Source organism: Muntiacus reevesi, chromosome 3 (genome assembly GCF_963930625.1).
Source record: "Muntiacus reevesi chromosome 3, mMunRee1.1, whole genome shotgun sequence".
NCBI classification, from domain to species: Eukaryota; Metazoa; Chordata; class Mammalia; order Artiodactyla; family Cervidae; genus Muntiacus; species Muntiacus reevesi.
This window is the reverse complement of record NC_089251.1, coordinates 116,932,087-116,944,725: the sequence shown is the minus strand read 5'-3', so window position 1 is coordinate 116,944,725 and position 12,639 is coordinate 116,932,087. Positions and strand designations below refer to the sequence as shown.

The 12,639-nt window shown below is 50.4% G+C and overlaps 1 protein-coding gene across 2 annotated transcripts in view; it reads right to left on the bottom strand.

Moving 5' to 3' along the window:
• Window positions 1–2,169: 2,169 nt before the first annotated feature.
• Window positions 2,170–12,639, bottom strand: part of ZNF362 (zinc finger protein 362) — a 45,329-nt gene continuing 34,859 nt past the window's right edge. For both annotated transcript variants that reach the window (XM_065930339.1, XM_065930341.1), the window contains 3 exons: window positions 10,623–10,701; window positions 10,363–10,521; window positions 2,170–3,981 (listed from right to left, as the gene is read on the bottom strand). In XM_065930339.1, the coding sequence (XP_065786411.1) occupies window positions 3,865–3,981; window positions 10,363–10,521; window positions 10,623–10,701 (355 nt within the window). In that variant the 3' untranslated portion in view covers window positions 2,170–3,864. The remainder of the gene's footprint in view (window positions 3,982–10,362; window positions 10,522–10,622; window positions 10,702–12,639) is intronic.

Below are 12,639 nucleotides of genomic sequence, written 5' to 3'. Positions count from 1 at the left end.
GTAGTGTTCTCTTAGACCTTCAATTTTTAACAGCCTCCACTGTTTTCAGGTGGGACAACAGTTCTGTAAGCCAACTCTGATGGCTTTGACACACTAACCATTTTTTCAAACCATTTTTAGGAACATTTTATCAACACAGATGATGCTTTCCCCTCTCCAAAGCAGTTCCTAGGTCCCAGTGTCTCCTGCCTCAACTAGATTAGCAGAACCCAGGAGGCCTTTTGGACTCTGGATTAGAGCTAAGAACAGGCCAGGTATGCCTGAGAACAGGTTATTACTTGGCTATAAGCTGACATCCCTTCCTCTGGTGGGAGACTGTCCACCTTACCCTGCAGCATTCACTAAAAGCCACACAGATCAACTCTTCGTCCAGCAAAGACCTGAGGTTGGGCCAGCAAGATCTGGTTAGGAATCAACTCCTCTTCTGACTCTGTGCATGGCTGTAGACTAGTTCCTTAACCTTTGTTGAGTCTGTTTTCTCATATGTAAAGTGGGGGTGCCAGTCACCCTCGCTGCAGGTGTGGCACCCCCCAAAATAATTTGCCTTCTCCCTCTCCCTGCCTGCCGCTTCTCCAGCAAGTTCATGGAGTGCAGAGGAGTCAGCAGACAGCCATTTCCTGTTTTAAAGAGGAAGTGATGGCAGGAGTCAGGGGTTTTCTGGAGCTGGGCTGGAGCAGCCTCCTGCGGTGGGTTGAGACCTTCCTGAGGAGGGGGAGGGGTCAAGGAAGCTGCAGGGGAACAGAGTGGATGATCACTTGGGAACAGAGTGGATGATCACTTGGGAACAGGTGGTCCTTTGTCCCAGAGGCCCACCATGAGGGTGGGGCTGTAGAGGCAGGAATAAGCTCCTTCTGCAACGCCTTCATCAGTATCACTGTCAATCAACACTATCCTCAGCACCCATCCTGCAACCCTCAAGGACCCAATAAACTCCTGAGAGCTTCCAGGTGAGCCAGTGAAAATCAGACTCCCAGTCCCCCTAGTGTCACTGCTACATGAAAAATCTTCACCTGTCCAGCCAGCTCAGATGTTATCCCCCCAAATTCCCAAATATCATCAGCCCTCTAATCAGAGTTCACTGATCATAAAGGACATAGATTCATCAAGGCTACATCAAATAATAACAACAATTACATTTATTGGGTACTTACTGTGTGCCAGGCACAGTTCTAAGCCTTAGATATCTATTGATTCATTCAATCCTCATATCCATCCTATAAATTGATTACTATTATTTTCCTCATATTACCCATGAGAAAATCGGGCACAGAGAGGTTAACTAACTTACCTGCTGCTACACCATTAGCAACATATAAATACTGAATAAATTCACTGATGTGAGAGCAAGCAGGAAATTAGAGCTAGCCAAAAGATGGAGACAAAGTCGGGGGCTGAGGTTGCCACTGGCCCTCGGTCCCTTCTGTCCGTCTCTGCTTCTCTCTGCCTCCTTTGTCCTCCTGCTTGTCTCGGGCACAATACGAGTGCACCCCAACCCCACCCCGCCCCTGCCCACACAGGATTTCCCATATCAGGTGCCCACCACCTCCTAACTTGTCCCTAACTCACCGAATGGAGATTTCTGATTGGAGAGTCAGCCAGGGGTGTGCTGGTCAACGTTGAGCACATGACTCTTGGAGGAAAACGAAAGGACAACCCGAATGAGGATTTACTGGCTTACGTAACAAGACAGTGCCGGGGTTGGGGCAGCTTCAAGGCTCCATGATGTGTCTCTGGCTCTCCTCTGGGCTTTGTTCTTCCTGGGACTCCTGCAGCACCAGCACCAGCAGCAGCTCCAGTTTCACAGCCTCCAGCTATCCCAGTGGACCAAGAAGGCCCCTTCACACACAGCTTCCCCATTGGGGGGGGGGGGGGTGTCAATGTTTTGATTGCCTAGGAGGGAAATGCAGGAATTCCCCCAGAGCTTAGCAAGGCTGGCCCTGGGAGACAGAAAGTGACTCAACCATGAGTCACCATCAGGGACTGCACTCCTCTGAGCCCTTGTGGTTCTGGGCTGCAAGTGATGGACACGAGAAAGGCCATTTTCCTTCCTTCCCAATTTGGGGAGGGGGGCCGCGGGGGAGGGGAGAGGAGCCTGGAAAGGTGCCCCCCGGCCCGCCCTCGCACAGAGCACGCCACACACCGCTGCCTCCCGGCTGCAGGTACAGTTTATTCTTCACAACAGAGAAATACAAAGAGCAGAGGATTTGGGATTCCTTTGTTTCTTGCCCCCTTTAGGGTCTTCCCCCATATTTGACCTTTTTCTCCTCCCCACCCCTTTCCTTAAATAGAACGCAAACTTTGTTCCTGAAGCGCAGTGGGGGGAGCACCTGCCCTCACCTCCCTGCCACCACGATGCAGACTGAGAAGCCAACAGACTGTTTTCTCTTTTTTAATAAGGTAACTAGTTCTAAATACGGTGGCCTGGAGGTCCCATAGAAAAAAAGCAAAGGGTGTTAACAGTATGTATAACAGCGTATTTACAGGGTAGTAACATGCGGACGAAAAGCTACAATACTGAGTATCAGACGACGCAAGTCAAACAAAGGGGTGGGGGCGGGGCGGAGAACCCCGTGGGAAAAGAAACCCCGGGAGACGTTAAACTGGTAAATCAATGGCGAGTTAAGGCTTAAAAAGTGTATAAAAATAACACAGTTAATATTCAAAACGGAACTCCAGATACAGAATATATAGATGAGTTTCTGTCTAGTTTTCTTTTTTTCCCCAGGGGATGTAGAGGGGGCTTCTCCGGGCTCTGTACATAGTTCCTATATACACGGACACGCATGGCTTTCAGATTGGGGTGTGTCTGTGGGGGCTGAGGGCAGGGTCTGCTCCTGGGACCCTCCTCCCCGAGGATCCCTTCCCTGCCGAGGGGCCTAGGGCCTGGGCTGGGGATCCCCCTCCATGGCAGGGAAGACAAGTAACCCCTCCTTGGGCACTGCCCTAACCGGAGGAAATTCTGCAGAGCGGAGGGGGTCCTTGCCCCAGGCCCACTCCCTCCCCCGCTGCCCACAGTCTGGGATGGTGGGAGAGGTAGCCGATAGGTTTCCTGGCCAGCACTGAGGTAGACTGGGGTGGTCTTCAGGGCAGTGGGGGCACCGGGTCTTACCCAGCCCGCCCCCACCCCGTTTCCCTGGGCCTGCGCCCAGCCCAGCCAACCCTGCGCCCTTTGGTCCTGCGGACCTCCCGGCCCCTCTCCATCTGTCTCCTGAAGCCTGGGCAGCCCTGGTAGCTGCCACGTCCCACTGCTCAGTGATGCCCAGGGCGCAGCTCTGGAGGCTCCAGCTTGGGCGGGGGTGGGGGGTGTGAGCGGCTCACTCCAGCTGCCTCCTGCCCCTCCCACCGGGGAGCCCCCTCTGCGGTCCAGACTCCCAGGCCTGCGCCTTCCCCTCGAGACCCGAGGCTGCGGCAAGAGAAGGTCCCACGCTGCCCTCTGGGTCTCTGTGTCCATCTGTCCGGTTCTTTTCATTTCTCGGTCTTAGCAGCACCAACTTCTTGGCCAATAAATATCTTTTTTTTGTTATTTTCCAAAACAAACTTAAAAAAAAAAACAAAACAAACAAACAAAAAAAAAAACAGTGAAGCAAGTGAAGGATGGGGGAAGAAAAGGAAAACCCAGCGGAGAGGTTCAAAGTGCTCTGAGATCGTCTTTGGATGCCACCAAAACAGTCCAGAATCTTGCAGTTGGCCTGGCCGCCCCCGGAGCTGGACTGGGCAGGGCTTCTGCGGCCCAGGCTTTCTGGAAGGTCAGGAAGGTCATGAGAGAGCTCGGCTGTTCCTGGAGGGCCCCTGGAGGGAGTCGGGCCGGTGCTGCCTGGGTCTGTGTCTGCCAGTGGGCAGGGCGGGGCGGCGCCTCGGGGCGGCTCAGATGAGGGAAATTCGCACCGGGATGCTGGGGGACTCCGTCCTCTGGGGCGAGTGATGGCTCACCAGGTGCTCCACCACCGTGTGTTTGGACATGTGCTTCATCAGGTAGGTCTCCTGCGGGCAGAGGGCGAGATGCAGAGCTTAGAGCCAGCTGCCGGCAAGGGCGCAGGGGGAGCTGCAGTTCCCTTAAGCGGCCACTAGAGGGCGCCTGGGTAGATGAGCCGGCTAGAGGTGGACAGCCGCAGCTTTGGGGGGGGCCAGATGGGCATCGGTATTAGTTGGAGGGATACTGCATTTCTGCCAGTGGTGGGGGCTGGCTCATTTACCAGAGTCGGAGCCCGCTGTGTGCTGACTAGAGAGCAGGCAGGCATCAGGCTCGTTCCTCGGCAGTGGCCACCTGGAACTCTCTAGGACCAGGCCATTAACCAACTGGCTACAGTGGAGTCCTGTCCAATGGAGCACACCTGCCCCCATCTGGCTGGTGCTCCCAGTGAGGGTGGAGCAGTAGGCCTCGGGTGACCCTGGCTCTGCCATTCCTCAGCAGTGGAACGTTGGACCAGTCATCTCACCTCTCCAAGCCTCAGTTTCCTCCTCTGCAGGCAGGGATGGGGAAGGAAGGACTTCACAGGGTAGCTGTGGTGATGAGGGTAAAGCTCTTAGCAAGCAGTAGGGCTGAGGGGACCACTGCTTCCCTAGTGTCTATATTTCATTCTAGGTGGTGATGGGAGCCCCAGCAGAAGCATCCCCAAGCTCTACCCTCCCTTGGGAAGAATTGGGGCCTGATCTGACCGGTGACTTTAGACGCATAAACTGGGCATGCTCGGTTCATCCTTTGAACACTGCCCCAGCCTCAGCTGAGTCTGACCTGAGGCACCCAAGACTGGGTGGGTGAGGTGACCCAAGGCTCACCTGCAGACCCACAGACCCTCACACTAAGCTGCCAAGTGGTACTCTGGTTTCCATCTGCCACTTCTTGGCTTCCTACCTCAGTTTGCTCAACATTGGGCAGAGGAAGCCCTCAAATGTGGTGACAAAGTGCTATCAACCACCACCAAAGGGAAGCAATCAGCAAAATCCACACAAGGAGACTATTCTTCAATGAGTAAGTTGCAAAGAAAAGGCAGTGGGATCGGGGTGGGGGCAACGAAGAATAGTTTAAAAGCTATACTGACCCAGTACAATGTAAGAATTTTATTTGGATCTTGCTTAAAAAATACAATTTATAAATAAATAAAATTATAAATTATGCCATCCATGAGACAAATGAAAATGTGAATACCAACTGGGTATTTTATGACATTAAGGAATGTGGTCCACTGGTGAAGGGAATGGCAAACCACTTCAGTATTCTTGCCTTGAGAACCCCATGAACAGTATGAAAAGGCAAAATGTGATCAGGAAGGGGAACACATGCAAATTCATGGCTGATTCATGTCAATGTATGGCAAAAACCACTACAATATTGTAAAGTAATTAGCCTCCAACTAATAAAAATAAATGAAAAAAAAAAAAAAAGAAAAGGCTTGGATACTGAAACAGGAACTCCCCAGGTCGGTAGGTGCCCAGTATGCTACTGGAGATCACTGGAGAAATAACTCCAGAAAGAATGAAGGGATGGAGCCAAAGCAAAAACAATACCCAGTTGTGGATGTTACTGGTGATAGAAGCAAGGTCCAATGCTGTAAAGAGCAATATTGCATAGGAACCTGGAATGTTAGGTCCATGAGTCAAGGCAAATTGAAATGGTCAAACAGGAAATGGCAAGAGTCAATGTCGACATTCTAGGAATCAGGGAACTAAAATGGACTGGAATGGGTGAATTTAACTCAGATAACCATTTTATCTACTACTGTAGGCAGGAATCCCTTAGAAAAAATGGAGTAGCCATCATGGTCAACAAAAGAGTCTGAAATGCAGCACTTGGATGCAATCTCAAAAATGACAGAATGATCTCTGTTCATTTCCAAGGCAAACCATTCAATCACGGTAATCCAAGCTATGCCCCAACCAGTAACGCTGAAGAAGCTGAAGTTGAATGGTTCTATGAAGACCTACAAGACCTTTTAGAACTAACACCCAAAAAAGATGTCCTTTTCATTATAGGGGACTGGAATGCAAAAGTAGGAAGTCAAGAAACACCTGGAGTAACAAGCAAATTTGGCCTTGGAGTACAGAATAAAGCAGGGCAAAGGCTAATAGAGTTCTGCCAAGAGAATGCACTGATCGTGGCAAACACCGTCTTCCAACAACACAAGAGAAGACTCTACACATGGACATCACCAGATGGTCAAAACCAAAATCAGATTGATTATATTTTTTGCAGCCAAAGATGGAGAAGCTCTATACAGTCAGCAAAAACAAGACCGGGAGCTGACTGTGGCTTCATGAACTCCTTATTGCCAAATTCAGACTTAAGTTGAAGGAAGTAGGGAAAACCACTAGACCATTCAGGTATGACCTAAATCAAATCCCTTATGACTATACAGTGGAAGTGAGAAATAGATTTAAGGGACTAGATCTGATAGACAGAGTGCCTGATGAACTATGGACGGAGGTTCATGACATTGTACAGGAGACAGGGATCAAGATCATCCCCATGGAAAAGAAATGCAAAAAGGCAAAATGGTTGTCTGAGGAGGCCTTACTAATAGCTGTGAAAAGAAGAGAAGCGAAAAGCAAAGGAGAAAAGGAAAGATATTCCCATCTGAATGCAGAGTTCCAAAGAATAGCAAGGAGAGATAAGCCTTCCTCAGCGATCAAACAGAGGAAAACAACAGAATGGGAAAGACTAGAGATCTCTCCAAGAAAATTAGAGATACCAAGGGAACATTTCATGCAAAGATGGGCTCAATAAAGGACAGAAATGGTAGGGACCTAATAGAAGCAGAAGATACTAAGAAGAGGTGGCAAGAACACACAGAAGAACTATACAAAAAAGATCTTCATGACCCAGATAATCACGATGGTGTGATCACTCACCTAGAGCCAGACATCCTGGAATGTGAAGTCAAGTGGGCCTTAGAAAGCATCACTACAAACAAAGCTAGTGGAGGTGATGGAATTCCAGTTGAACTATTTCAAATCCTGAAAGATGATGCGTCAAAGTGCTGTACTCAATATGCCAGCAAATTTGGAAAACTCAGCAGTGGCCACAGGACTGGAAAAGGTCAGTTTTCATTCCAATCCCAAAGAAAAGCAATGCTAAAGAATGCTCAAACTACTGCACAATTGCACTCATCTCACACGCTAGCAAAGTAATGCTCAAAATTCTCCAAGCCAGGCTTCAACAGTATGTGAACCGTGAACTTCCACATGTTCAAGTTGGTTTTAGAAAAGGCAGAGGAAACAGAGATCAAATTGCCAACATCCGCTGGATCATCGAAAAAGCAAGAGAGTTCCAGAAAAATATCTACTTCTGCTTTATTGACTATGTGAAAGCCTTTGACTGTGTGGATCACAATAAATTGTGGAAAATTCTGAAAGAGATGGGAATACCAGACCACCTGACCTGCCTCCTGAGAAATCTGTATGCAGGTCAGGAAGCAATAGTTAGAACTGGACATGGAACAACAGACTGGTTCCAAATAGGAAAAGGAGTACGTCAAGGCTGTATATTGTCACCCTGCTTATTTAACTTATATGCAGAGTATATCATGAGGAACGCTGGGCTGGAAGAAGCACAAGCTGGAATCAAGATTGCTGGGAGAAATATCAATAACCTCAGATATGCAGATGACACCACCTTTACGGCAGAAAGTAAAGAGGAACTAAAAAGTCTCTTGATGAAAGTGAAAGAGGAGAGTGAAAAAGCTGGCTTAAAGCTCAACATTCAGAAAACTAAAATCATGGCATCTGGTCCCATCACTTCATGGGAAACAGATGTGCAAACAGTGGAAAGAGTGTCAGACTTTACTTTTTGGGCTCCAAAATCACTGCAGATGGTGATTGCAGCCATGAAATTGGAAGACGCTTACTCCTTGGAAGGAAGGTTATGATCAACCTAGACAGCATACTAAAAAGCAGAGACATTACTTTGCCAACAAAGGTCTGTCTAGTCAAGGCTATGGTTTTTCCAGTGGTCATGTATGGATGTGAGAGTTGGGCTGTGAAGAAAGCTGAGCACAGAAGAATTGATGCTTTTGAACTGTGGTGTTGCAGAAGACTCTTAGAGTCCCTTGGACTGCAAGGAGATCTAACCAGTCCATCCTAAAGGAGATCAGACCTGGGTGTTCATTGGAAGGACTGATGCTGAAGCTGAAACTCCAATACTTTGGCTACATGATGCAAAGAACTGACTCACTGGAAAAGACCCTGATGCTGGGAGGGATTGGGGGCAGGAGAAGGGGATGACAGAGGATGAGATGGCTGGATGGCATCACTGACTCGATGGACATGAGTTTGAGTAAACTTCGGGAGCTGGTGATGGACAGGGAGGCCTGGCGTGCTGCGATTCATGGGGTCGCAAAGAGTTGGACATGACTGAGCAACTGAACTAACTAAGGACTATAATGAATCATTTTAAGCTATTATAAAGGTATTATGGATAAGTTAAAAAAAAGAGTACGTTTAAAGACACAAAGTGAAAATTTTCAGATGGAACAATATGATGTCAGTTTTATTTCAAAAAACAGAGAGATGGATGCAGAAGGACTGGTTGATGCCAGGTTCTGGGGGCTGATGGGAACATGCATGCCTGCTCAATTGTGTCCGACTCTTTTCAACCCCATAGACTGTAGTCTGCCAGGTTCCTCTGTCTATGGGATTTCCCAGGCAAGAATACTGGAGTGGATTGCCATTTTCTCCTTCAGAGGATCTTCCCCACTTAGGGATCGAACCCACATCTCCTGTATCTCTTGCACTGGCAGGCTTCTTTACCACTGAGCCACCTGAGAAGCCCCGATGGAAACAGGAGGGCTCACTATTCGCAAATGTTCCTTTTAGGTATTATAGTAGTTTAAAAGTCAATCCACTAAAATGTTTTTTTCAGAAAAGGTAATTACTCTTGTTCTGTGGAGTCCAGTCAGGCCCAGTTCAGGGTGGGGCCTCAGGCCAGGTGAGATCTGACAGCCCCTTTCTCCCAGAGTTCAGATCCCCTCTAAGAACCATGGCTCTGAAGGCTGGTGACCCCCTCTTTTAAGGTGTGATCCATGTGCCCCCTCCAGCCAAAGTGAACTTTCAAAATAACCCTTCTGGACAGTCTTCTCCCCATGGGTCCCTGCTGTACCTGGGAAAACATGCTATCTTCCTAACAGGGCCCCACAGCCTCGTGTGACCTAATTATTTTTCGGTTTCTGGAACACACTGCGTTGGTTCCACCTAGGGTGTTTGCATTCACTGTCCCCCTGCTTGGAAAGTTCCTCCCCTCCTCTTCTCACCTGGCCAATTATCCTCCATGCCTTCTTCTAAATGTGACTTCCTCACACACCTACCCCAAACCATCTCCCTTCCCCAACTCCATTTTATCCTCCCTGCAGCTGTGTTTCAAAACATATGTTTCTTTTTTTCCTTTATAGCTGAGGTTCTCAATCAGAGGCAATTTCTCCCCCAAAGGACATTTGGCAAAGTCTAGAGGCATTTTCCAAGAGCAGCAGCTAAGGGATGTTGCTAAACATCCTATAATGCTCAGGACAGCACCCCCAGCAAAAATGTCAACATGGGCCGAGGTGGAGAAAGCCTGCTGGAGAGCAGTTACCGTCATCTGTCACTACATATTCCCTTGTGTGGTTACTTGTTTAATGTCTGTCTCCAGCAGTAGACTCTTAGCCTGCCTGTGGGCAAAGAATATGTCTGTTTGATTCATCCTGATTCCCAAGTGCCTGGCACAAGTGTTCAGTAAACACTGGGCAAATAAATAACTGTGTTAGCTGAGGTCTATCAGGCGCTGACTCTGCCAGTCAACAGTCCTATGATTTAAGAACTATTAGCTCCTCCATTTTACAGATGAGGAAACTGAGGCTTGGGGATCCCTGGGTACATGTGGGGGTCTGTTAACCAGAATATCTGATTAGGCCGAAGGACACACATGAGTGACTCACCTGGACTCCCTCTCCTGGGTCTGAAAGTCCCTTGTTAGGGAAGTTTCCACCCGAGGACAGGGGATTGGCACCTTTCTGTCGCTGTTTGGACCTTTCCCGGTAGACGATAGTGACTCTGGGCCGGGTCACTATGCCCCCTTGTGGCCATTACAGGGATTGCAGCTTCCCCAGTGGGGAAAAGGCCCACTTCCCTCCCTGGCTCTGGGAAGCAGGGTGACAGGCCCCTCTCCGTCACTGCCTGGAGGAAACCACACCTCTGGCACCCAGGCTAAAGGCTGCCTGAGGGGAGCTTAGCCTGAGGCAGCCAAAAACAGAACGGGGAAGTGGACGGCCCGGCTCTGCCATTCACTGAGATCTTACCCTCTTTCCAGGGCCTCAGTTTCCTCATCTGGAAAATGGGAGCGTGAGTACAGGTCTGAGGCTGGGGTGAGGGAGAGGCTCCCGGAGGCCCGGCACTCACCGAGGTGTAGGCCCGCCCACACATGCTGCAGCAGTAGGCCTTGGCGTGCTTGATGGCGTGGGCCGAGAGGTGGATCTGCAGGGAGGCGGAGTCCGAGTAGGCCCGGTAGCAGTTGGGACACTTGTAGGGCTTGTCCTTGTTGTGCTGGCGCTGGTGAGACTGTGGGGAGCACAGCGGGGGTCAGGAGGCGGCTGGGCTCCCCTGGAGGGGGTGGAGGGAGCCATGCACCTAGCAGGCGGAGCGGGCAGGCAGGCACTCACCTGGAGGTTGGAGAGCTGAGTGAAAGCCTTTTCGCAGCCAGGATGTGGGCACTTGTAGGGTCTGTCGCCTGTGTGGATTCTGCAATGGGGAGTCCAGTGAGGTGGAGTCCCTGGCAGGTCCCCCAGGCCAGCTCCAGCCCCCAAGCCCTTGGCTGGCCTGCCCCACACCTCTGGCCCCCAAGCCTCCCAGGCTCCCTGCTCCACACACTTCCCCCCACCCCCACCCCGAGTGAGCCCCAGGCAAGAGCTGGGACTTCAAAGGCCAGCCCAGTCCTTTCTTCTCCAGCCTCCCACTGCCGGTCTGTGACCAGCGCCTCCAGACTCCTCACAGGGCCCCACTAAACCCAGCCCTCCACCAGCACCCACTCAGGCCTCGCAATCATCACAGTGGGCTTACTTTGACTACATTCTGCCCCTCTTCTAAAAAAGTCACCTGCAGACCAACCCACTGAAAAGAACAGATTCACAGCTTTGCCAGGACCTTTCTTGCCCGCCTGCCTCTCTCAGGAGACAACTCCCCAATTGGCCCCCCATTTCCATGTCCTGCGCCTTCAAAGATGTGGCTATCTGGTCACCCCAGCTACTGAGAGACTTCAGGGCAGGGTGGCCCTGAAGGTCAGCCCCTCTGTGTCCTTCCTGTGAGCCCCTTTTTTGTTCTCATCCTGGCTCCACCATTTACTAGCCAGGTGACCTTGGTCAAATCACTAAGCCTTGGTTTCCTCATCTGCAAAATGGGTATAAAAACACAGTCCCTGCCTCACTGGGCTTTGTGAAGATTACATTAGATGATATGCAAAGGGGCTTAGCCAAATATCAGCACGAAGTCAGTACTCCATCACCACATACCATTATTATTATTATTCATTCATTTAACAATTACTGTGTCAGGCACCTGGGTGCCAGGCACCACTCTGGGTGCCTGGAACATATATGTGAACAAAACAGACAAAACTCACTGCCTCATGGAAACAAACAACAAGCGTGAAATAAGTAAAGCGTGTGTAGAAGGTAATAAGTGCTCGGAGAAGAAAGCGGATGAGAGGGGTCATGTCAGGGGTGCAATCTTAATTAGGGTAATGAGGGTCCTCACTGAGAAGGAGACTTGGGAGCAGTGACTTCAAGGCTGATGGCTGAGCTTTCTGACGGCTGTTGCCATTTGCACTTGCCTAGCAGCCAGGTGAGGATGGAAGGGGACTGGGATCCAGTACAAAACCGGGGCTCAGGAGCGCGGCGCACACAGCCTGCTCTCTTAGGCTTGTCCTCAGTCACCTGTTCTGGCAAATCCTGTGCCAAGCAGGTGGGCAACGAAATGCAGGCTAGACATGGACCTCTTTTGCCTAAGTTGCCAACAAGCATTAGATGGGAGGGGGAAATCCAGCTCTGACTACGTGGTCCAGCTCCTTCACGAAAGCCCCAGCCCCCTGGGTTTGTTCTGCCCATCAACAAATTCATCAAACAACTAAGGTCCCTTTGGCCAGGCCCCATGCTGACCAGGCTGGAATAAAGAACACTCGCTGCCATCAGTGAGCCCATGGCCTTGACTGCCCACTATGAATACGGACAGTCCAGATTCCCTAGAGTGCCATCAAGGCCCTTCACCTGCAGTCGGCCTCACCTCTCTGCTCCTGCACCCTGCGTCCCGGCAGGAGGACCATTTTTGCATCCTCAGCATGCGGCCGCCCCTCCTGTCTTCTCTACTAGACGGGGAGCCCCAAGGGCAGGGACAGCGCATCTCAGGCTGCGTGGAGACAAGCCAGGTGGAGCTGGGCCGCAGTTCTGAGGACCTCTATTCTACCTGCACTTTTAGGGGCGTCACATGTTTGGGGACATCATCCCAGGATGCTGCACCCCGTCTCTACAATGGGAGCACCTTAATGGTCACCTGGACCAGTTGCACCTGCTGCCAGAAACCTTGCATTTCATCCTATCCTTATTCCCCCCCAGGGCTGTGGAAATTGGTCAGCTAGGGGTCAGGTGGCAGAGGGGACCAAGGCACCCCAAGATGCATATTGATTTT